This window comes from Lonchura striata, chromosome 2 (assembly GCF_050655825.1).
Source record: "Lonchura striata isolate lonStrDom1 chromosome 2, ASM5065582v1, whole genome shotgun sequence".
NCBI classification, from domain to species: Eukaryota; Metazoa; Chordata; class Aves; order Passeriformes; family Estrildidae; genus Lonchura; species Lonchura striata.
In genome coordinates, this window is record NC_140704.1 from 51,529,895 (window position 1) to 51,552,531 (window position 22,637).

General features: G+C 38.6%; 1 protein-coding gene across 7 annotated transcripts in view; it reads left to right on the top strand.

The window, feature by feature from the left end:
* The window catches only part of TPK1 (thiamin pyrophosphokinase 1), a 300,067-nt gene that overhangs the window by 223,393 nt on the left and 54,037 nt on the right, over nt 1-22,637 (top strand). For all 7 annotated transcript variants that reach the window (XR_014952261.1, XR_014952250.1, XR_014952251.1 and 4 more), the window contains one exon: nt 14,514-14,625. Coding sequence is in view for 4 of the 7 variants with exons in the window: in XM_085569968.1 (XP_085426094.1) it covers nt 14,514-14,625 (112 nt within the window). In the remaining 3 variants the exon portion in view is untranslated. The remainder of the gene's footprint in view (nt 1-14,513; nt 14,626-22,637) is intronic.

Here is a 22,637-nt window from a genome sequence, read left to right on the forward strand (position 1 = left end):
TGTTGTTGAAGTCTCTGGCAGATGTCTATGTCTGACCTGATTGCTCCTTAGCACCTGTCAGCCTTCTTTCTTGCTCTTGTTTAAATTCTCAAAAGCTTTATCATTTTTGTTTGCCAGCAGTTTCACTCCAGTTCTGTTAAAAAAAGTTCTGATAGAAGTTCTCTTGCCCCAAAACTTCTGACGCCCCACTAAACTCTGCTTTAAATTCTCTAGTCTTACTTAATACAGTCAAGTCTGAAATTTCTGCTGTCTATATTTGCAATGGGAAGCATTTCAGATGTCTGAATTCTTCATTGTTTTCATTTATTTTTTACATGAAATCTAAGTGCAAGCTTCCAGTTAGACCAGCATAAACTAGATGGGGGAAACAACTGCATCTCCAGTTTCACTACCAAAAGGTAACTTAGCTAAAATGGAAGATTTGTGGATTTTGGATAGAATTTAGCATAGCATTCAAGGTCCAGATGCAAAACCAGGACTGATGCAGTTACAGATATGTGTATTCATGGGCTTTTACAGTGCCTTTACCAGCAGACAAGGGAAGTATTTGAATGAAGAAAATTAAAATTCACTGGATTTTGATGCCTTCTTGGAATTTTGGGACTTCTGGGGAGTTATATGTTGGTGACTGAGACCAAACAGGTAAAATGGTTTCTCACCCACCACTACTGAGAAGACAGCAATGACTCACCTTCATCAAAAATGATGTTTTCTTAAAATAGTGTTTTCTTTAACAGAAAACACTTAATATTAAAATGGAATTTATTAGTCCTTAAGGCTGATAAGTTGCTATCCTGAAACTATCCTAAGAAAGGAAAAGGAGAGAAGGAGAAATTGAGAAAAACAGGCTGTATGAATTTAGAAGACAGAACTGTTGTTTTTTGGTTGGTTTTTTTTTTTTCCTTCCATGTATCCCAAAAAGTTAAGTTACAGTTTTTGGCATAAAGTGGAGATAAGGGCCAAGAATATTTTTTATGTTATGTACATGTTGTTCACATTTGAACATAGTCATAAATAGTTCTTTTCCAAAACTCATTGTATCTGCAAGCTAAGACAAGAACATAAAAATTTATTGTCCAGACACTAACATCTCCTGTAATATCTAATCTCAGATTTGACTTCTGAGGAACTTCATTTTAAAAAAAAGATAAATTAATATCCATTAATGTTTTGTATTAATTAGTTAAATGACATGGTTTTGGGGAGTTAATAAGATCTATTTTCTCAATGAAGCTCAAATTTCAAAAGTAATTTAGATTAGTAACATATTGTAGAATATACAGAAGTGTGCAGCCCCAAGTGAATGAGAGAACGTATTGGCTAACTATTTTGCTAAAGCAAAGCCAAATGAATAACTTTATTTATTAATATTCTTTATATTTATATATTGTTTCACAACGTGTCTATATAAAACCTCTTTGTGTGTTTCATTTACTCTAGATATTCAGTAATTGTCTAAACAAGTGGTCCTCATGTGCCTAACCAAGGGTATTGTTACTACTTAAAATGATTACATTGATTCAATTTATAGGTTTTATGTTGTTGGATGAGTGTTTCATTAGAGTAATACCAGGTTAGAGAGTCTTCCATTCACTTCCAAAAGAAATCTGGAATGCCTGTTTTATAGTCTGTCAACAAAAGCACACGATTTTCCCCACCAGTCAAGGTGAATTACATTTTAAAATGTCTTATGCTTGTTTCTTGGTCTTGAGGGCATTTTAAAAATCTGATGTGCTTAATATTTCTTGGCCAGTATAGTCTTCAACAAAGTCTGAAACTCTGCATTTGTCTCCCTTTGGTTTCTTGCTAATCAAGTCCAAAACACCCCAGAAGAAATGGATGATTTCTCTCGAGATTATTTCTCTCTGTTTTCATCCTGCCACTATTCTTGGCCCTGTAGCCAGAACATGTGGCTAATTACCTGTGGCTAATTATCTGTGTTCAGCCCTCCTGAAGCGCCATCCAGGGATTCTTAGCTATTAACTTTTTGGAGAGACATCTATTGAAAGATTTTGTAGTGCTGTGGTGATTGACAGCTGCCTGCTTCATGTCAGTTCTGTCTTGCATCTCTACTGTAAGGCTTTAATTTCTGTTTTAAATGAGAAAGTATTGTGTTGCTTTGTGTTTGTGCAGAGTCTGGCCTGTGGCAGGAGTGCTGGAGCTCATCTTGGTCACCTTAAGGCTTTGTTGAGTAGGAAGAGCAGCTGGGGATTGGGGAGGGACTAAGACATACATCATAAAAATCCTTCAGAAGAGCTTCATGTCCTGAGCTTCTCATTTGTAAGAAACAGTAATCTCTACTTACCCTGATTTTGGAAAGGGTCCCTTTGCAAATCCTGTATGTGAACATGAGTGTCTGCACAAGGGCTGGTTATTTTGAGACAGGAATATTTATTTCTGCCTGTTTCAAAATCAAAGATAACACAGTTAAAATATTTAGAGATGCTTTTACTGAAATTCAATTGATCAAGTCAAGGTTGCATTATATGTCAGATAGTTTTAAACCTGATCTGAAATGAGAAGTTGGGAAAAACTTGGGAGTAATGAAATCTTTTTTGCTTTCTCATTGCTGTGATTTTACAGAGTCCTCACAAAATAAGTTGTGATTTAGTTTTCTATTAATTAAAAAAGAATAAGGTTGAAGTGGTTTGGAGAGAAAAGTACTAGTTCAAAACTTTCTTCCTCATTAGACATTTTCAGATCATATTGAGCTAAATGGCTTTCTGCATATATCTTCTATGAAAAAGGCTGGAGTTGGGGTTGTTCAGCTCTCCCTGGAAAAGGCTCTTGGGAGATTTCCTTATGGTGTTTTCCACATACAAGGGGTCTTGCAAGAAAGACAGAGAGAAGTTTTACCAAATATTTTTGTGACAGGACAAGGGATGACAGTCTAAACAGGAAGAAAGTAGGTTTAGATTTTTTCCATAGATTAGATGGAGACATAGGTACACTGACAGATGCCTAAGCTTAGTTGTTTTTATAATGAAGATGGCTGTTATCATAAATAGTTCTCAATGCATGAAATTTGCTGAAATGTTCATAAGCATACACAAACATGAGGAAAATAATATACCTGTATGTATTGCATTTCACTCATCATACTGTGCAATTTAAATTGAGGAATTACATGTATAATATTTGAGCATCCAAAATCAACACTAGGAAATAGACACCTATTTTTAAGAGGATACTAAGTCTCTACTACTGAAGATTTGACAGCCACCTTTTCCCCTTCCTGTTCCAAATAATTAGCTAGTTCTTTTAAAACCAGACAAAAATGCACCTTCAAATTACTTTTTGTACCATGTGTAGTCCTCAGAGATTTGTTGTAGACAATGTATTTTTTTATTAGCAGAAAATTTCCCTTAGTCAAGGAGAATTGGGTTAAAGAGCACCTAAGCCATCTTAACATCCACAAGTTCATGGAACCTGACAGGGATACACCTATGAGTGCTGAGAGAGCTGGCAGACACCGTAACAGTGATGTTTGAAAGACCCTGGAGTTCAGAAGGGATGCGTGAAGACTGGAAGTAAGAAGAGGTCACCCTGGTCTTCAAAAAAGTGCAAGAACATGGACCCAGGGAACAACTGACCAGTCAGTGATGGAGCACCTCATTTTGGAAACCGTTTCTATCCACATGGATGCAAGAAAGTGCTTAGAGTAGTCAGCATGGATTCACTATAGGGAAATGCTGCTTGACTAACCTGATGACCTTCTGTGATGAGACAAGTACCTGGTCGGGTGAGGGGAGAGCAGTGGATATTGTCTGCCTTGATTGCAGCAAGGCTTTTGACTCTGTCTCTCACAGCATCCTCATAGACAAACTCAGGAAATGTGGATGAGTGGACAGTGAGATTGAGAACTGACCAGCAGATTCCAGAGAGTTGTAATCAGTGGCAGAGGGTCTGTTTGCAGGTCTGTCACTGGTGGTGTCCCCAAGGTTCAATACTAGCACAGAACTGTTTAACTTATCCATCAATGACTGGCATGAGGAGACAGATGCCTCCTCAGTAAGTTCAGTGATGTCCCAAAGCTGGGAGAAGTGGGCAGTACCCCAGAGGGCTTTGCAGCCTTTCAGAAGGATCTTAACAGGCTGGAGAGATGAGCAGAGAAGAACTGTCTGAAATTCAACAAAGGCAATTGCAGAGTCCTGTGCCTGGGGAAGAATAACGCCTGCACCAGTGCAGGCTGGGGCCCAAACTGCTGGAAAGCAGCTCTGCACAGAAGGACCTGTGGGTCCTGGTGGACAAGAAGCTGTCCATGAGCCTGAAGTGCTCTATCAATGCCTGTAAGTATCTGAAGGGAGCATGTGAAGAGGATGGAGCCAGGCACTTCTTGGTGGTGCCAAGCACTAGGACAAGAGGCAACAGTGTCACCAGAAACCAGGAAAGAAGTTCTCCAACCAATTTACTAGGTTGGAAAGACAACATCACTATTAGCAGTGCTGGATGCATGGGGAATTCGCCTCAAAACGTGCATGCCTAGTAACCCAACAGACCATGTTATATTCCTGAAACTAATGCATATTCATCACATTCCTCAACCATACATATATGCTAATTATTCCCATTGACTTATTTGAATATGGTTCTGGATCTTCTGATTAATCTTTTCTTTTTGAGACTACTTCAAATATGGGATCAGGTTGTAATGTATTTCCTTTATCATTCTTTGTAGTGACACACAATCCTTTTTCTAAAAACTAAGATGTCTGCTAGTACATATTGATCACTAATATAAGTAAATAAGGAAGCACTGGCTGGCACAAGACTTAGTAGTCACAGATGTAGAGAGTTAGCACAAAGCCACATTAATCTCTGGTATTTGTACTAAGCACTATATGGTACAAAACTAAGCATTAATGACGAATATAGGGATTATACACTAATATGCTGAAGTTAAAAGAATTTTCCAACATCTCCTCCTGCTGCTGCATAGATTTCTTAGAGAAATAGAACTTCTTAGGTAACAATTGACAGAGACTGATGCACAGAAAGTTCCACCAGAATACAGAGATGAACTTCTTTACTGTGTGGGTGATCAAATACTGGAACAGATTTCCCAAAGAGCTTGTGGAGTCTCCATCACTGGAGGTATTCAAGAACTGTCTGGATGCAATCTTCTGCCATGTGCTCTAGGATGACCCTGCTTGAGCAGGGAGGTTGGACCAGATGATTCACTGTGGTTCTTTTTAACCTGACCCATTCTGTGAGAAGTTCTCCTGGTCTGCAAAACTCCACCTTTATGACTTTGAGGTAAGTGTAGTGGGTTGATGCTGGCAGGATGCCAGGTACCCACCAAAGCCTCTCTCCCACTCCCCTCTGCAGCTGGACAGTGGAGAGAAAAATATAATGAAGGGTTCATGGCTTGAGCTAGGGACCTGAACAGATCACTCATCAAATACCGTCATGGGCTTCCAGCTGCTTCTCACAGAAGCCACCCGTGTAGCTCCCCCCTGCCAAACCCAGGCCATGCTAGACCAATAAAGGCAAGAAATAGGGTTTTTATTCTGAAACCTTTGATGCCTTGATTGCAATTCTCTCCTAGTACTAACCCAACAGTATCTCATTTCATGGAGCAAGAGTAGTCATGAAATCACATGCTTTCCAAGAGGGAAATGTAGCTAGAGAAGTTTAGGAAGACAAGAAATCCAGTATGCAAGAATAATGCACCTAACTCCTTAAGCAATCCTTGATTATGTGTTAAGTTTATTACTACTTTAAATAGCTTGAAGTTGTTGGTTTAGCTTCTAGGTTTTTCAAGTATTTGGCTATAAGTTTTCTTTCTTGGTTGTTTTTGTTTCTTTTTGCTACGTCTGTGAGATATTTTATTCTTCTATCTCATTAATGAAATAAATAAAAATTTATCACATTTGACCTAGTAAGTTTCTGTTTTATGGAAAGGTTCAGTTCCTTTATCAGAAGACGCATCCTGACTTTCTGTTGTGTGAAAGAGACTGAAAACCTTTATGTACAGAAAATACAAAAATATGCATGAGTCAAAGGGTCTAAATATGTAGTATTACTTGTTCCAGCCTTTCTGCTTTTGTGAGAGTAAGTTGTGAGTTTTAACAGCAACCTGTCATTCTGTTGACCCTCATTTTATGTTTTTTATGTCAGTGTTTTTCATCTTGCATTATACTACTCTGTATTAGCTATAGACTTGTTCTGCTGCGGTCCCCTGTTTCATGGGTTCATGTTCTGTTTAATTCCCAGACAGTAAATTGAAAGTATTTCATAGAATACAATAGAAGCTGGAAGGGACCCACAACAAGCTGACCCCAAGTACCTGACTACTTTCAGGACCGACCAAAAGTTAAAGCATGGCTTTAAGAGCATTGTCCAAATGCCTCTTCAACACTGAAGGGCACTGACTACTTCTCAAGGAAGTCTGGTCCAGGGTTTCACCACCCTTTGGGTAAGGAAAATATTTGCTTATGTCAAGTCTGAACCTCCCCTGGTGGATGCAGCTTTTAACTGTTCCCACATGTCCTAGCACTGGGTGCCAGGGAGAAGTGCTCAGCACCTCCCTCTCAACTGCCCTTTTCAGGAAGCTATGGGGAGCAGTGAGGTCACCCCTTGGCCTTCTTCTCTCCAAACCAGAGAAACACAAAGTCCTCAAGGACATGTCTGCTGTGCCCTTTGCCATCTTGGTGCCCTCCTTGGGACACATTTAAATATTTTCACATCCTTCTTAAATTGTAGTGCACATACTACTCAAGATGGGGGTGCATCAGCACTAAATACAGAGGTGATTATTCAATCACCTCTTTTGAGCAGCTGGTGATGCTGTGTTTGATGCATTCCAGGATGGGGTTTGCCCTCCTTGCTGCCAGGGCACACACACTGCTGACTGCTGTCAAGCCTCCTGTCAACCAGCACCCCCAGATCCCTTTCTGCAGGGCTGCTTTCCAGCTGCTCCTTTCCCAGTTTATTCTCATGTCTGATGTTACTCCATCCCAGGTGCAGAATCCAGCATTTGGACTTGTTCAGTTCCATGCCATTGATGATTGCCCAATGCTCCAATCTATCCAGATACCCCTGCAAGGCCTCTTGTCCCCTGAGACATCCAACAGCACTTCCCAGATTCATCTACAAATTTACTAGCTGCACATTCAGCTCCTGTATCCAAGTCATCAATACAAATATTGAACAGAACTGGCCCTAGAGTTAAGCCCTGAAGAAAACCACTGGTCACTGGTCACAAGCCAGAAGTTCTGAGCAGTACAATATTCCATTCCCCCACCACGTCCTTCAACAAAATAATAGATTTTTGTGAAAACTGTAATCTCCAACTGACTACTGAGCTTTACAAGAGAAAAGAAAACATGTGGGGGGAAAAAAAGAGGAGGAAAAAATGTATATATTTGAATGGCCAGCTTGAATTTTCCTTAATTATATTTGTTCTTCTTGACCTGAACAACATATCTTTGAATTTCACAAGTGTAGAAAGAAGTCAGTCCATCAGCCATTGTAGAAAGGAGCAGTCAGTCATTGCTAGCACCAGATCTGGGGTATAACATGTCTTCCAAGCCTGCTTTTACAAAGCAGAAGCTATATTCCTGTCTATTGAAAGTAGAAATAGTTTCTTATCCTAGGTCAATGAAAATCTGTATAATAACAGCAAATTATTTCTTCCTGTAGCACAGATCAATAAGAAATGCAAAATTGTCTCCTAACTTCACTCTTTGCTACTTCAAGCCTCTATTCTTCCTGCCTAGGATTATATAAAAGTTATGGTCAGAAACAAAATGGAGAAAAGAGCATCTGTGAGATTCCCTCACTCCATGAAAGGAATTCTTTTCATAAGTTTGTTTGCACTGAAGAAACTAGAGAGGCCAGGCTTTTATGAAGCCTTAATCCTAACATGAAACCTCCAAATATGAAGCCAATTCTACTAAAAGGATGATGGTATATGAGAGGATTTGTGGGCTCATGGTTTGCTGCCATTGTATAAAACATTAAAAAAAAAAAGGCATCATAGGGATTGAGAAGTACAAGAAACTAAAAGAAGGTGCTGACCACCTTCTTTTTTGTTGGCCTTTTGATCATTCTTCATAGTTATGCAGTATAGAAGATTTCCAAGTGAGAGTTTGGAGTAGGAGATTTGCCAGTTTTCCTGGGAAGACTCCTGGGAACAGATAAACAGATTGGAATTTTGTGTATTCTTACATAGCATAAAGGTGCCTTCCTATAACAGTTAGTGATTCAGTGCTAAGAAGAAGAAATTGTTTCCTGCCACAAGTTAGGTGCACTACCCTGTATTTTAAATTAATTCACACACTTCTCTAATACCCAGAAAAATAAGATAATACAGTCTAGATAGAAGGGATCCTACGGACTCTTCCCCTGTAGAAATACACAAAAAAAAAAAAAGAAGGGCAATGACAATAAATTTATTATGAACTGATTCATAATGAAAAAGATTATGCTGCATTTTTATCACTTAAGAATTGCAGAGTATTAGTGCCCTTTGTAAAGGCCCCTCTAGGCTGACAATTTAACTGCAACACTGCATAATAATTATACAGGCAATATGAAATCTTCAGCAGCTTGTCTACTTTTCACTCTTATCTGCAATCTATTATACTCTGTAGTCTCATAAATGGATATAAAAAAATGGTTCTGATTTTTTAAGGCATCACTAAAAATGCTAATTGAACCTATAATGATGAGCCTGCTGAGGATAGGGCACCAAATGCACAAGCTCAAGGATAAAATGTCACACTGGCCCAGTCTAAGTCTTGTTTGAATTTAGAAAAGGACCAGGGACTTATTGATTATTGTAGTTTCACTCTATATTTGTGGTGTATTTTGCACTGATTTGTGGAAAACTGGAGAAAATGTTGTGGAATCTCATTTGCAAGTGGGAAGTTTAAACAGAATGAGTTTCTCTTTTTGGTGGTGCTCAGAGTAGAACAAGAATTAGTATTTATGGCATTTGTCAATCTTTAAGATATGCCTTTGAAAAGGATTTAAACTAATGAAACTCCCTTTTAAAGTATCTTTTGTATTTCCAGATATCTTTTTAGGTTGAAAAAAATGTTTTCAACCCTTTATTTCTGTGCATGTTAGCACACATGCTGCTGTCAGTTTTAACTGTTTGAAGTATTCTGAGGGAAGTATACTTTCACATTTTTTGTACCTGTGATGGCTGGGGTTTTGCCACCCATACAGATGGGACTGCAGAAGACAGAGTTGTTTCACAGGTTCATGCTGCTACAAGTGATGGACAAACCAGGGATTTGCTCCCTGTGTTCAGAGACATGAGAAATGTTCTCTCAGGCTGGTTTTTGCTAGGACTGTAGATGTTCATGTGTGAATGTGCGAAATTCCGGAATCATTTGCTCTCTGTGGATAATTTGTACATTAGATATACAGTAGCAACCATTTGAATGTATAACCTCAGGGTATAGTAACTCTTCTCAGTTTACTGGCACTCACCTCCATGGGGATTTCCTTCTGTACCCTTATCATAAATTGCTTTGAAACAAATGTGTTCATTAATTGGGTCTAATAATGATTATAATATATTCTGTCTTTCCTACCCGGGATTTTATTCACTGCAAAGTCATTTTTTTTATTAAGTGCTCCTCTTGAAGGGTAGCCCTGGTAGGGCTTTGTCTTGCAAATAACTGATACACTGAAGTCTATGCATTTCAGCACAAGAAAAATCTAAGCTTTGATAGTAGGGATTGGCAGGATTGGGTCCAACAGTTTTCAATATTATTTTGAAGTATAATAAATTTACTGGTTTTTCTCTATGTGTTTAAGCAGTCATTGATACAATATATGAGAGCTTTTAGGCATGAAATTTTGCTGGAACTGTGGATACTTTTATTTTAGACAGCAACCAAAAGCCTGGTTGCCTCAGAAAACATTCTTTGAATAGTGTTCACATAATAGCTACTTGGCACTGTGTGTATTTGTGTGAAAAGACAATTGATGATATTTTAGGGTTATAACAAAACAGCTCTTCTTATGAACATCCTTTTAGAAAAATTTGCTGTATTTGTCTTGCTCAGAATCTCAGCCTAAAAAATTATTATTGTTAAGTCAAACTCTTATGCAACTAATGATTAGTAGAAATATTTCTGGAATTTTGTTTTTATCTTATTGCCAGTCATATTTGATTTTAAACATAAATGTTCTCCGGCTTGTTTCATCCTTGTTCCTATTCTCTTCCTCTCCTCTGCTGCTGTCTTTGGTGATTGTGTTGATTTCCACCCATTCCCTAAGTCTTTTTTCTATATACCATTTTCTGCACCCAGGTGTTTATGTACTGAAACAGATTGTGGTTTTTGCCTTTTCCCTGGGTAACACTGTGACATCTGAATTTAGTTTTTTGCTGCTGTTGTTGCTTTCAAGTGTGTGCTGCCATCTATGGAGTAATCATAGAAATAAAGCTGGTATAAAAAAGATGTTTTTTCAGAAGATCATGGAAAACAACATCTAAATAGTGGAGGAGGGATCACAGAGCAGATGGCCAGATCTCAAGAAATCTTGTTTCTTTGTCCCAGATCTCACAGCAAGCATGGGTGAAAGTACACATTTTAGAAAATCAATGATTTCCAGTAATGAAATTATTCAGTTGATTCCTTTAAATCAGACTAAGTTTACTTTGTCCTCCAATCTGGTAACTTTTTTTTTTTCTTTTCCTTTCCCATTACCTTTCACATGTCCTAGTTATTTAGCAGTTTCTAAGATCTGTTTACTATATCTTTCCTAATTTGTTTTTCAAAGCTTGATTTTAATTCCTTATCCTTCTCCAGCATCTTATTAACTGGCTTTATGCCTCTCCTCCATGAAAGACATGTTCAAGTGTTTAGCTTCAGCCTGACAAGTTCCAGGTTTCCCTCCTTCAGATCCCTTCAAAATGCATTACTGAAGATTAGTCCCCATTCTGCCTCTCTTTTATAACATTTTGTTCCTTTACATCTATTTTAGAGTATACATTATTGCAACACATCTATTCAAGATGCTCTGAAAAGCACTTGGAGAAGTAATTTTCTCTGTACCTGGCTATCCATGCACGTAGGGAAGCTACCACTTTTGTCTTGATGCTGTTCATGAGCATTCAGCTTGCAGATTTTTGACTAAGGATTTTAGCATCTCACAACTTTGAATGGGGTTAGGTAGACGAATTCCTGGCAATCAGACTTCTATTCATTTCAGCTAGATGTGGCAAATAACAACTACCTCTTTAGGTCTTTCCTCAGCAAAAAAGAGTGTTGGAGTGGGTGTATATTTAACCACTATTCCTTAAATGCTTTCTTATAACACAAGGCATTAAATCAAAAGGAGAAGTTTAACCTATGCAGATAAAGCATTCTTAAAAATATCTTCTGACATTTTCTTCTTATTGCTGAACTCAAAAAATTGATCTTATTTTCCCACATCAAAACAAAATGAAGGAAAAAAAATCGATGCTGAAGATTGATCAATGTTTTTCAAAACTGACTTAATAAGATAAAAATCAATGTGGCTGTATTATTTGTCATTCTTTCATCACCAGGAACATTCAAACATGGTAATATTTGATTCTTAAGTTAAATGTGAAAATATTTCAGTTACCTCCTACAGAGGCAAAAAAAAATATAAGGAGGAATTTATTTAGTCAAAGTTCAGTTTTCTTTTTAAACCTAGTTTTGGAAATTTGAGTTCTGCAGAAAGTGGAAACAGTTTGATATTTTAAGTGACAGTATATAATTATTCCTTTAATCACACAGACTTAAATAGAACAAATTATTACTTGTATTTGCAAATTACAAGCTCTGATCCTCCCTTCTTCCTGCAAATATCAGTTCCATCTTGCTTGGTTGAGAGATCTGTACTTAAAAAATTGGAGATAAGCTTCGGAACTGAATTTCCCTCATGGCAGGTTCACAGTGCTTTGAATTTAGAGCTTTACTGTACAAATGCATTGGCTGATTAATGTTTTTGGCAAAAATGAGTGGGTTATTTGTAATTTGTTTGTTTTTTTCCGAACATTCATTTCCCTTTTCTGCTCCCACTATCCCCAGTAATATTAAGATCCCTAATTGATTTATTTAAAGAAAAGCCTTAGAAGCTGACTTCTGTTATATTATTGAACCAATTTGTAAAATATAAGTTTGGCCTGACAGTTGAGAGGGTTTTTTTAAAAAAATATTTGCATTTCAGTATTCCCATTTATCTGTCTGACTTGGGTTTAGCCATTTGGCCTCCCTATTTGAAATTTCTCTTAACAACTGAGTTAGCTGTAATTGTATCACTGTAACTGAGTGACAGAAAATGTCCTTTTAGGGAAGAAAATAATTGTGCTCACAGAATCACTGGAACATGTGAACTGGGATTTTTGTGAAGTATCAAACTTTGAAAGACTCCTGATAAAATCCTAGATACTGGTGAGCCTCTGGTGTTGGCATCTTTTGTTTTAAAGATTTATTTCATGAGCACAGAAAGACAGCTTTCTGCATAAATGTCTACTGAATTGATTCCCTATCTGCAAACGGGCCAGAATGTAATGAAATAGGAAATGCAGACCTGGTAGTAGTTAGACACAGACTTTGAGAATACAGAACTTCATCAGATTCTCTGTGGGGCCAGCTACTTTCTTATCTGCTTTTCATATTCCTTTACTGGTTTAATAATATGGTGAGTGTGCTCCTTTCCTCCAGTAGCTCTGAGCAGCAACATGTATGTTCATTGGGCTCAAACAGTCCCACCCCTTCATCTCTCACTCATCATCAGCTTCATTATTGACAATATCTGTAATTGCACAACAAGAGAGCTTGTGCTTGTAGCTCTCCTCTTCCTTTCCTCCTCCCTCCATGCTGTGAGAAAAAGGTAGCATGGAATATTGCATAGCTAAAAGCTTATCAAGCCTGAATTTGTTGCACCTCTGAATTTGGCAGGCAAGCCTTCACAACCACTGCACATATACATGGCTCATCACCATGTGAAGCTGGACACCCTGAGAAGACAGATAATATTGGATTGGTTTTTTTGTTGCTTTGCAAACAATCAAATAGACTTAAGCTATGCAATCTGATATTCCCTAATTGACAGCTTTTCCAAGGTTCATTTGTTAACTGAGAGCATGACATGTATTGAAGTTGTTTCTTCATAATGCATTTGGCATTAACAGGAGAAGCTGTTGAATGCTACAGACATCAGTGTCTCAGCAATAAGATATTTCACCTACAGTTTTGACTTTCTAACTAATGACTTTGTATTTGCAAGAGCATGTGAAATGAGTATAGGACAGGGCAGGAGAAAAAAGCCTAAATGCATTCTCCTAAGAAAATCTGTGGGACTATTTTTGCTGCTTGGGACATTTAGTTGACTTTTGTGGTTCAACTGTTCTTTGTTTCTTTTGGTATAAAACCGTGGTTTCTTACTTAACGAAGTGTTCACTGAATAGTCATAGGGCTTCAGAGTCTGTATATTTATAATAGGCATATCTGATTTTATTTATAGTGATGAAGAATTTGTGTGTGAAAGACATGTTCAAGAGTTTTGCTTGCCTGCATCTACAAAATAATAAAATAAAATGAAACAAAAATCCTCTATTTCAAAGAAGCTTCTCCTACATGAAGCCCAGTCTTATTTGAAGGAAAAAATTATCTGTGTAGAAGAGACCAGAGGATTATTTCTCCACTGATCTTGTCACTACTTTTCATTTGCTGCTTTCTTGTAGCTAGTTTCCATAAACATTTTCTTAGTTTCTTAGAAGACAGATTGTGCTAGAACTGTAACACTCAGCACTTTTCATTCTGTTAAAGATTTCCACTATCTACTCTTCCTTGTAACTGTTCATGGGATGTTCACACAGGAGCTGTAAGTGCTAATTAAGAGATTTATCACAAATACATCATAATTAATAGCTGTTTCTTCTCCTGCATCCCATGAATGTTTTAGTTACTAGATATATTTATCTTAGATGTAAAAAAAAAATGTTTGGTGTTTTTTTTTTTTTTTCATTATTTAGTGTAAGCAGGTTACTCTAAATATTTAGGCTAATTTCTCTAGCGCCTAGTTAAATTTATACATGTATTCCTCCTTCTGGGTAAGGTACATCCTGGAGAAGTACATGAAATTTTACACATGTTGTCAAAATAATTGAAGCACTTCAGTGGTACTTTGACTAGCACTTTTTAAGAAGTGAAACACAACTGTTTAGATGAGGAAAACATGAGTGAATAGATCAGGATGCCAGCATTTCACAGGAACAAAGAGCCTGGGTTTGACGGAATGGCCTATTCAAATAATGCCAGGGAACAATGAGCAAAGGTACATTCTGCTAGAAAAGTCTAGAAACAAACTTTTGAAAGCCCTAAGGTCTGGAACCTAAGTACATATCTCTCCTCCTGTAAACATCAGTGGCCTGACTTCCTGCTGCAACCAAATATTCCTGAGCCCTTGGGGGACATTCTGGACCTGTCTCCAAGTACCTCCTCTTTTGTTTGCAAGGTCTGTGATCAAATGCCATTTGGGCAAGCACTGACTGCAGAAACACTTCTGTCTTGCAGGGCAAGCACCAGCTGCATGTGGACACAGGACTGGAGGGCTCCTGGTGTGGCCTCATCCCCATCGGGAACCCCTGCGAGAGTGTGACCACAACAGGCCTTAAGTGGAACCTCAGTAAGTGAGACGCCTCTGGGACAGCGGGATAGGTGTGGTCCTGACCCTACATTTAGAGCAGCTTCACCAGTGATGAAGGGCCTTACGAGTTTGAAGGTGAAGCATGGCACTGAATCCCTGCCAGGCCATTTTATTTTCCTAGAAGTGAGGGGGTTTGTACAAAAGAAGCAAGAGCAATATGTTTAAACCTGAGATCTCACAGGCAGAAACACATTTTCCATTTGGGAGTCATTGTGCTCTTCAAACAGAACATTTGTTGAGGTTGTGATACATTACCATCTTGATGCATTGCCCTCCAGGGAGAAGAAGCCACGAGCATCTAAACTCCTGCTTATAAGCCATAAAGTTGCAACAGACAAATACTAACGGGATACAGATTATCAAAGCTACCTCACTTTGCCTGAACCGCTTCAGGTATATTGTCTGTTTCTCAACCCTGAATGAATAGATCCGTTTTCTTACTTTAAAGTGAACGAGTCCATTTGATCTAGAACCAGGGACATTTATCTGTAGAGAAAGGAGGTTTTGTGACCCAAAAAAAACCTGAAACTACTTTCATCCTCCTGCCTCTTCCTCTCACTCTGAGTCATTTGGGATGTATTTACATAGGAAAGTAAGAGGATATTTTCAATGAACATTCATTAAAACTTAAGTGGGAGCAAAGGAGTAATTGAGAGGCTCTAGTTTCATTCTGGTTGACATGTCCAGGCTTTAAAGCCGTTCCATGCAAAAGGACATGCTGCTCTCCCAGTTAGCAGTGCAGTGCCTTCACTGGCTAAGAATTAATGTGTGACCCACTGTGCCAGCCAGCAGAGCATCTGCTGGTTCCACTGAGAGCTTGAGCATGTGCAATTAAGGTGGTGGTAGGCATTGGTAGCTCATTAATGATAAAATATATAAATATGGCATTAGTTTTGGATTGTGGGAGAATTGCCAGATGAAGACCTGTCTGGCTAGCAATATTTCTGACCTTTTAAACTGGATTGGAAGAGCTGAATATATTGCATGAGACATTCCCTTAATTTGAAAGAGAGTCATTTTCATTTGTATGTTTAAATACAGTTGACATATATGATACTGAATTTTCATTTGCTCATCTCCTGTTGTCCAGCAACTTCCGTGACCCATTGCACTGAGGTACTAATTTCTCAGAAAATGTTCTGTCCTTCCGAATGAGGTACAAGAAGCTCAAACCAGCCTCATGTTAATGAAGGAAGCATCTCTGAATTCTCTGTTGTTTTGCATAATGCTCCTGTGTGGATCAAAATCTGGTAGCTGCAATGAGGTTGCAGCCCTTTCTTCTGATTTTTATTAGTTGAAAAAGCCATTTTTCAGATATTACAGAATTTTTTCAGTTCCATAAATTTAATCAGATTTACAAGGTGCTCATTAGAAAGTTGGTAGTTTTAAAGATGGTCTGTCTGGTCTGTTCCTTTTTTACTACTGAATTATGATTGCCTGATCTGTTAAAGCTAAAGAGAAAGGGGTTGCAAGTCAGCTGTACCAGCTAGAGGAGGATGCAGGGGGGAGATGAAATGGCAGCAATTGTTTTTTCTCTCTAGGATTGGGTTAAGATATCGGTTTCTTAAATATTGGTCATAATTAGATACGGACCTACTGGGACTTTTAATATGCTTAATTTCATCTTTCTTTTTTTTTTTTCTTTTTCTGAGGGACAAAAAAGTATTTATGTAACTGTTTCCTGCTTGTTTCATCTTAACACCATCATCTCTGCTTCTTTCTGCCCTGTTGCTGTTATTTTCCAGGAGGAAAGAGAGCAGACCTTTACAGTGTTTTCTGTAGTGATGTATATATTGCATACCATTACAGGCTGTTTTCACTTTCAATACTCATGTTTCTCCCAGGTTGTAGTTCTTTCATTTATTTCTCTATATTAATCACAGATATATATGTAAAACCAAAAATTTATCTGGTCTTCCTTGAAGAGGCTCAATCTATCTTAGACATCAAGGTTATTACAACCTGAAACTGTTCTCTTGCCCAAGTGACTAGAGCTAACCTTTTCACTGATCCAAATGCACAACCACAGTTGAATTAGGTTAATGTCCAGACACTGATTAAAAAATTTAAAATGCAGTTACATTTCCCAAAAGGGACACCAATATCTCCAATTCAGCATGTGGTTAGTTGTGACTTGGTTGGATTTTTTCCCTAATAAATAGGATCTACATTCTGATAGTTAAAGTTTGATACTAACTTCCATTGTGTTACTTCACTTTTATGCTGCCTGTAGTTTTGCATTTACTTCAAACCTCCTGTAAATTTGGATGGAGAAGCAAAGGAACAACTGTGAAGAAATAGAATAATAAGACAGGAAACTCAAGTGTGATATGGATGTCAACGTTGCTGCTAATGGCTGGCAATGGCAGAGCTTTACCTGTTCATTCATTAACAGCAATCTGAGCACACACCTTTGTAAACCTCAGTGTAAATGTATTGTAAACATCAGTGAATTATTTTTTGTGGTCATAAACTCATTTTCATGTGTAAATAATAAAAGGAATGGAATTTTTAAGCCGAACATGACATGAAAGGCCTGTTCCTCTAGTTTGTTACGGAATTACTTGGATGTGACCTAACAAGTTGGGTTTTAAAAAGTAATTTTTGAGCACAGGATATTTAGGTATCTGGGCAGTAAACTGATTTCAGCATCTTAGTTCAAACAGTGATGCATTAGGTAGTAGGGGGGCCCTCATTTTTGCAAACAGCAATTTCCAGCAAATCAAAATTCAAACAACACTGCATTACAAGAAAGAGCTGGCTTTGCATCAAGGTTTTTGATGTTTAACACCAATTTCTGCCTGAGCATATCTAGATTACTCTGCCAATTAAAATTTCTAAAACCTTTAAGAGGTAGTCAAACGTTATCTGTGTCTGGTGTACAGGTGCTGTCATGATGCTTTGCAGGTTCTGAATAGAAAAAGACAAGGATAAATACCAAGGACAAAAGTTCCATTGAGGTTAAGAATAAGCTACCAAAGGTCTCATTTCAGTGGCTGAATTAGATAAATATGAAATGCATAAGTTATTCTGCTAGCAGAGAAACAATGATGTCTTTTAATATTACAGAAGTCAGTATTTTTTAAATGCCTAAGAATGCAGCATGTATGCGTGCTTTTATGCATGCTTATCTTTGTTACTTGCTAGCACTTGTCACAAACAGAATTTTCATTTATTTTGGTTCTCATCTTATGGGTGAAAGAACTTGGAGAAGAATGTGGAAAATTGATTAGAGAAAATATTTTTATTCATATTTGCTATTGTGTAGCACATACTCAGAACACATTATAAACATATTCTTTCTATTCCCAAAGGGACACAGATCTTTTCTCTATTAAAATCTGATTTACAGCACAGGAATCAGATAATGCTTTGTCTGATTTGACTCACCTGACTGCTTGCTGATAACAGCTCTTATGACTAATAAATAAATAACAAAAAAAACAATAATGCCAGAACTACCCAGCCTTCTTCATTAGGTCCTCAGTGGTGCTTTCATGGAAGGTAAATAAGAATGAAGGTAGAAATCAGCTGCAGTGCTCATCAAATAACATGTTGGAGGGTAATGGTAGGCTTTTTTAGGAAATGGTTCCTTTTCTGTGAAATTACTTTAGAAAATTATCTTGCCAAGTAATTTATTCTTCATCCTTATGGCCTTTGGTGTGCTGTATGTTATGTCTGTACTGAAAAAACAGCATATATGTGTATGTATGTATGTGTGGGTGTGTTCATATATCTATATCAACCTATTTATCTACCTATCTATAAAAATTCAGTGTATATGTGATTGTGCTTTCCAGATAATTTTCATGCCAATTTGCCTTCTTTAGGCAGCAAGTTAAATTGCTGTAAAATGCTGCCATTCAAAAGAGTTCCACTGTCATTTCACTTCAAAAGGCAATAGCAATAACAATGGAACAAGACCTTTCTCTAACTGTAGCAACAGAGCATCCACTGACTACGAATGTCACAGGTAGGTGAACAGGATCCCAAATCTTTTTGGTGCTGTTTATATTGTTAGTAAAATTGAAATGTTTGCACTGTTTTACATCACTGGGGTTTTATTGATGTTGCGTTGTGAATTGAGCAAAAAGTTTATAAAAGCAGTTGTGGTTTGTGTTTTAGGAGAACTCATAGTCTAAAAGATGAAAGAAAATTAGTAACTTCTTAAAAAAAAAGGAAAAGAAAGAAGGCTAGGGACTGTTCTGGGAAAGATTGTAAATTAAAATGGACAGGTATCTGTGCTAATGAGGCTGTTGGTAAAAGCACTCTCTAACCTGTTTCATAACTGAAATAGTTTATATCACACATTTTGCTACCCCAGGTCTGACTGAGGCAAACTAAGTGGTGCATCTGGGAATAGCTTTGTTTTCAGTGGCAGAGTAAATAGCTTCACAGCTGGATTCACATTCTCCTCTGCTTTCCTCTCTTTCCCTCCCTTCTCTTGTTCTTTACTGGCAGAAGCTATATTTTCAGTGATGTATTTTTTCACTTATCCATTGCAGCTCTAAGACTCTGGGTAGGGGTGGAATGGACAGAAATGATGTTGCTGGTCCCAAAGCATTGTATGGCTTCGACCTTTGGCAAGCTGTTTGCCCACAGGAGTGCTGCTGTCGGCCTTGCAGGGTCATATCATTTATTACAAGGCATGGCCTGCTGAAATACTTTTCCAATGAAGCAGATGTTCTGATGGTGGCAGCCTGGCATCCCACTGGCTTACTGCAAGTCAGCAAAAACAGTGAGGGCCTTGCTTAGCTTTGCATAAAATTATCTTGAACCAAAAGGATCGTTTGGTGTACATTAAGTGACTGACAAACACAGAGCTCAGTTGTGCTGGGCCTCTAAACCTGTATTTCCATTTTTTGCTGAACAGCAGCTTGAAAACTCAGTCAGACTTTGAAAAAGGCTTTAAATGAAGATTTGAGGTCACACATTCAGTTAATTTCCACACAGTTCAATAAATTTTTTGAATTAGTGGGAGAGAGATTCAGATCTAGCTCCTCTTTAGTGAGGTAGTAGGGTCCCTGGTATTCAGTTTGGAGAGGCTCCTTTGAGGTGATAAACAGATATGCTTTTCTAGATCACACTGTTGGGGCGACATTACTACTGTGGGACTCCACCCACAGAAAGATTCCTGTGAGTACCTTAGTTCTGAGCTAGCTCAAACCACTGCCAGTGGTAAGCTTAGCTCAGCTGGAAAGCCATCTTTAATGGGTTATAGAGAATGTATATATGATCCTTCGACGCAGCAGTAATAAGCAATAATTGCCAGGAAGGAGTAGAATAAAAAAATCTCACAGAGACTCCATCACAGCTTATGCAGAGTAGATGACTCTCCAAAACCTGAGTAATACCATCTTGAATTAAACTGAAGACATTTAGAATCATAATAGAATGTCCTGATTTGGAATGGATCCATCAGGATCATCAAATCCATCTTGTGGCCATGCACAGGACAACCTGAAGAATCACACCATGCCTGAGAGTCCAAGTAATTTTTGAACTGCATGACCCCGGAAAAAGTCTCTCTTCATCTTTCTTGTAGGCTTCTACTAGAAGGCTATAATTAGGTCCCTCTGGATGGCATCCCATTATTCAGCTGTGTCAACTGCACCTCTCAGTTTGGTGTCATCTGTAAATTTGCTGAGGATGCACTTAGTCCCTTCATTAATGAAGACATTAAATAGCAAAGATTCCAATAGGGATCCCTGAGTGATGCCTCTTGTCGCTGATGTCCATTAAATCATTGACCACCACCCTCTGAATGTGACCATATAACCAATTTCTTATCCACCTAACAGTCTACCAGTCAAATCCATTCCTCTCCAGTTTGGAGAGAAGGATGTTGTGGGGAACTATGTCCAAGACTTTTTACAGAAGCCCAGATAAATTACATCTGTAGCCTTGACCACTTCACTGATGGAGGCTTCTCCACTGATGTTGTCAGCCCATCATAGAAGGCCACTGGGTTGTTCAGGCAGGACATGCCCTTGATGGAGCTGTGCTGGTTGTATCAAATTACCTCCCTGTCCTCCATGTGCCTCAGCACAGCTTCTAGGACAATTTGTTCATGATCTTCCCAGGCACAGAGGTGAGACTGACAGGTCAGTAGTTCCCAGGGTCCTACTTTCTACATTTTTGAAGAGAGGTATGATATTTCCCCTTTTCCAGTCACCTGTGACTTTACCTGACTGCCAAGATTTTTCAAATATCATGGAGAGTGGCTTGGCAACTACATTAGCCAATTCCCTCAGGACTCTGGTATGTATCTCTTCAGGTCCTGTAGACTCGTGTACACTCAGGTTCCTTACACAGTCGTGGATCTGGTCTTTACTTACAGTGGGAAGTACTTTGTCCCCCAGTCCTCATCCTGCTATCCATCCACTCAAAAGGAGTGGGAAGACAAGTTGACACAAAGACTGAGGCATAAGAGGTCTTCTCCTCATCCGTTGTTACCAGTGCTCCACCACTGTTTATCGGGGGTGGATGCACCTTCTTTGACCTTTCTTTTCTGGTTAACAGACCTGTGGAAGCCCTTCCTGTTATTCCTTGCATCCCTTGCCAGGTTCAGCTTCACCTTGGCCTTCCTCAGCTGTATTTCATCTCTGTACTCTTCCCAGGTTTCCTGTCCTTGTTTCCACTGCCTGTGATTTGCTTCTTTCCCTTTAATTTGACCAGCAGTTCCCTACTCAGCCATGCCCATCTCATGTTTTCCCTGCCTAATTTCTTGCTCCTGGGGATTGCCAGCTCTTGTGCTCTATGGAAGACTTCCTTAGAGATCTGCCAGCTCTACTCTCCTCACCTGCCTGTGAGGGCAGTTTCACAAGGGATCCCACTATCTCTCTGAAGAGCTGGAATTTTGCCTTCCTAAAGTTCAGAACTTAACTTTACTCCTTGCCTGATCTGTACATCTCAGGACTGCAAACTCCACCTGCATGGTCACTGCAGCCCAGGCTGAGCCCCACTGACTCACTTCAGTTTCCCTGACCAGAACACTTATGTATGTGCAGCTACATTGCAACTATGGAAACTAATTTCATTATTAATATACAGAGGAGAAGGTTGTTAAGAGAGCAAAATGCTGTTCTTTCCCTTGCATCCCCTATATTACTTCAGTCCCTGCTTCTGCTAATGGAAATCTAACCCAGAGATATGAAGAGATAGGTGCTCTGCTTCAGCTCAGCATTCGTGCAAATAATCCTCTTCACTCTGATGGCTGTAGATTGGTGAGAATACAAAGTCACATGAAAATCAAAAGCAACCTGCTGCTACTGAAGGATGTCTGTTGTAAAGTCAAAACACCTTTCTGAGCAAGAGGGAGATCTGCATAGAGCCAGAAAACTACCTTTTAGATTGGTGGGGGTTCAAATTATCTCTGTGGATTTCAGCACTGACTCTGAATTGTCATCAGCAAGTGTGGGGGCCAAATTTGTCCAAGAAAGAGATCTCATAGTTTATACTGATGACATTTAACCCTAAAGGCATTCTCATCAGTCAACCTGCCCACATGGATACTGGGAAATCATCTCTTTTAGACAACAGCGGAGTCAAAGCTGGAACATAATGGTGTACTTCAGTGAAAGTCAGTGAAAAATTGGCCAGAGTACAAATACCCGTTTGTCACATCCCTTGCAAATATACTTTAATTGTTTTTATCCTTAAATGCTCAGAACCAGCCATAAGAAATGTAAATGTCATGCTGCCTGGAGATTTCCAAAAACAAAAAAGCTCTTTGAGGTGTATGGTGAGTTATCGCCAGTTCCCAATGTCTGCAGAACCACAAAAGGGCAAGGACAAATCAATCACATCTGGCTAGAGTATTCTGGAATTAAAAAATGAAATGTGTTTATCTGTGATGACTCAGTTAATGAATGTGTGCTACTTAGATTTTTGGGGGGTTGTTCAAGTAGGTAAGCATTGCCACTAAGCATTGACTCCTCCTTTGCAATTTGTTTGTAGACCTTTTAGTTCTGTTTACGTTTTTAGTACAT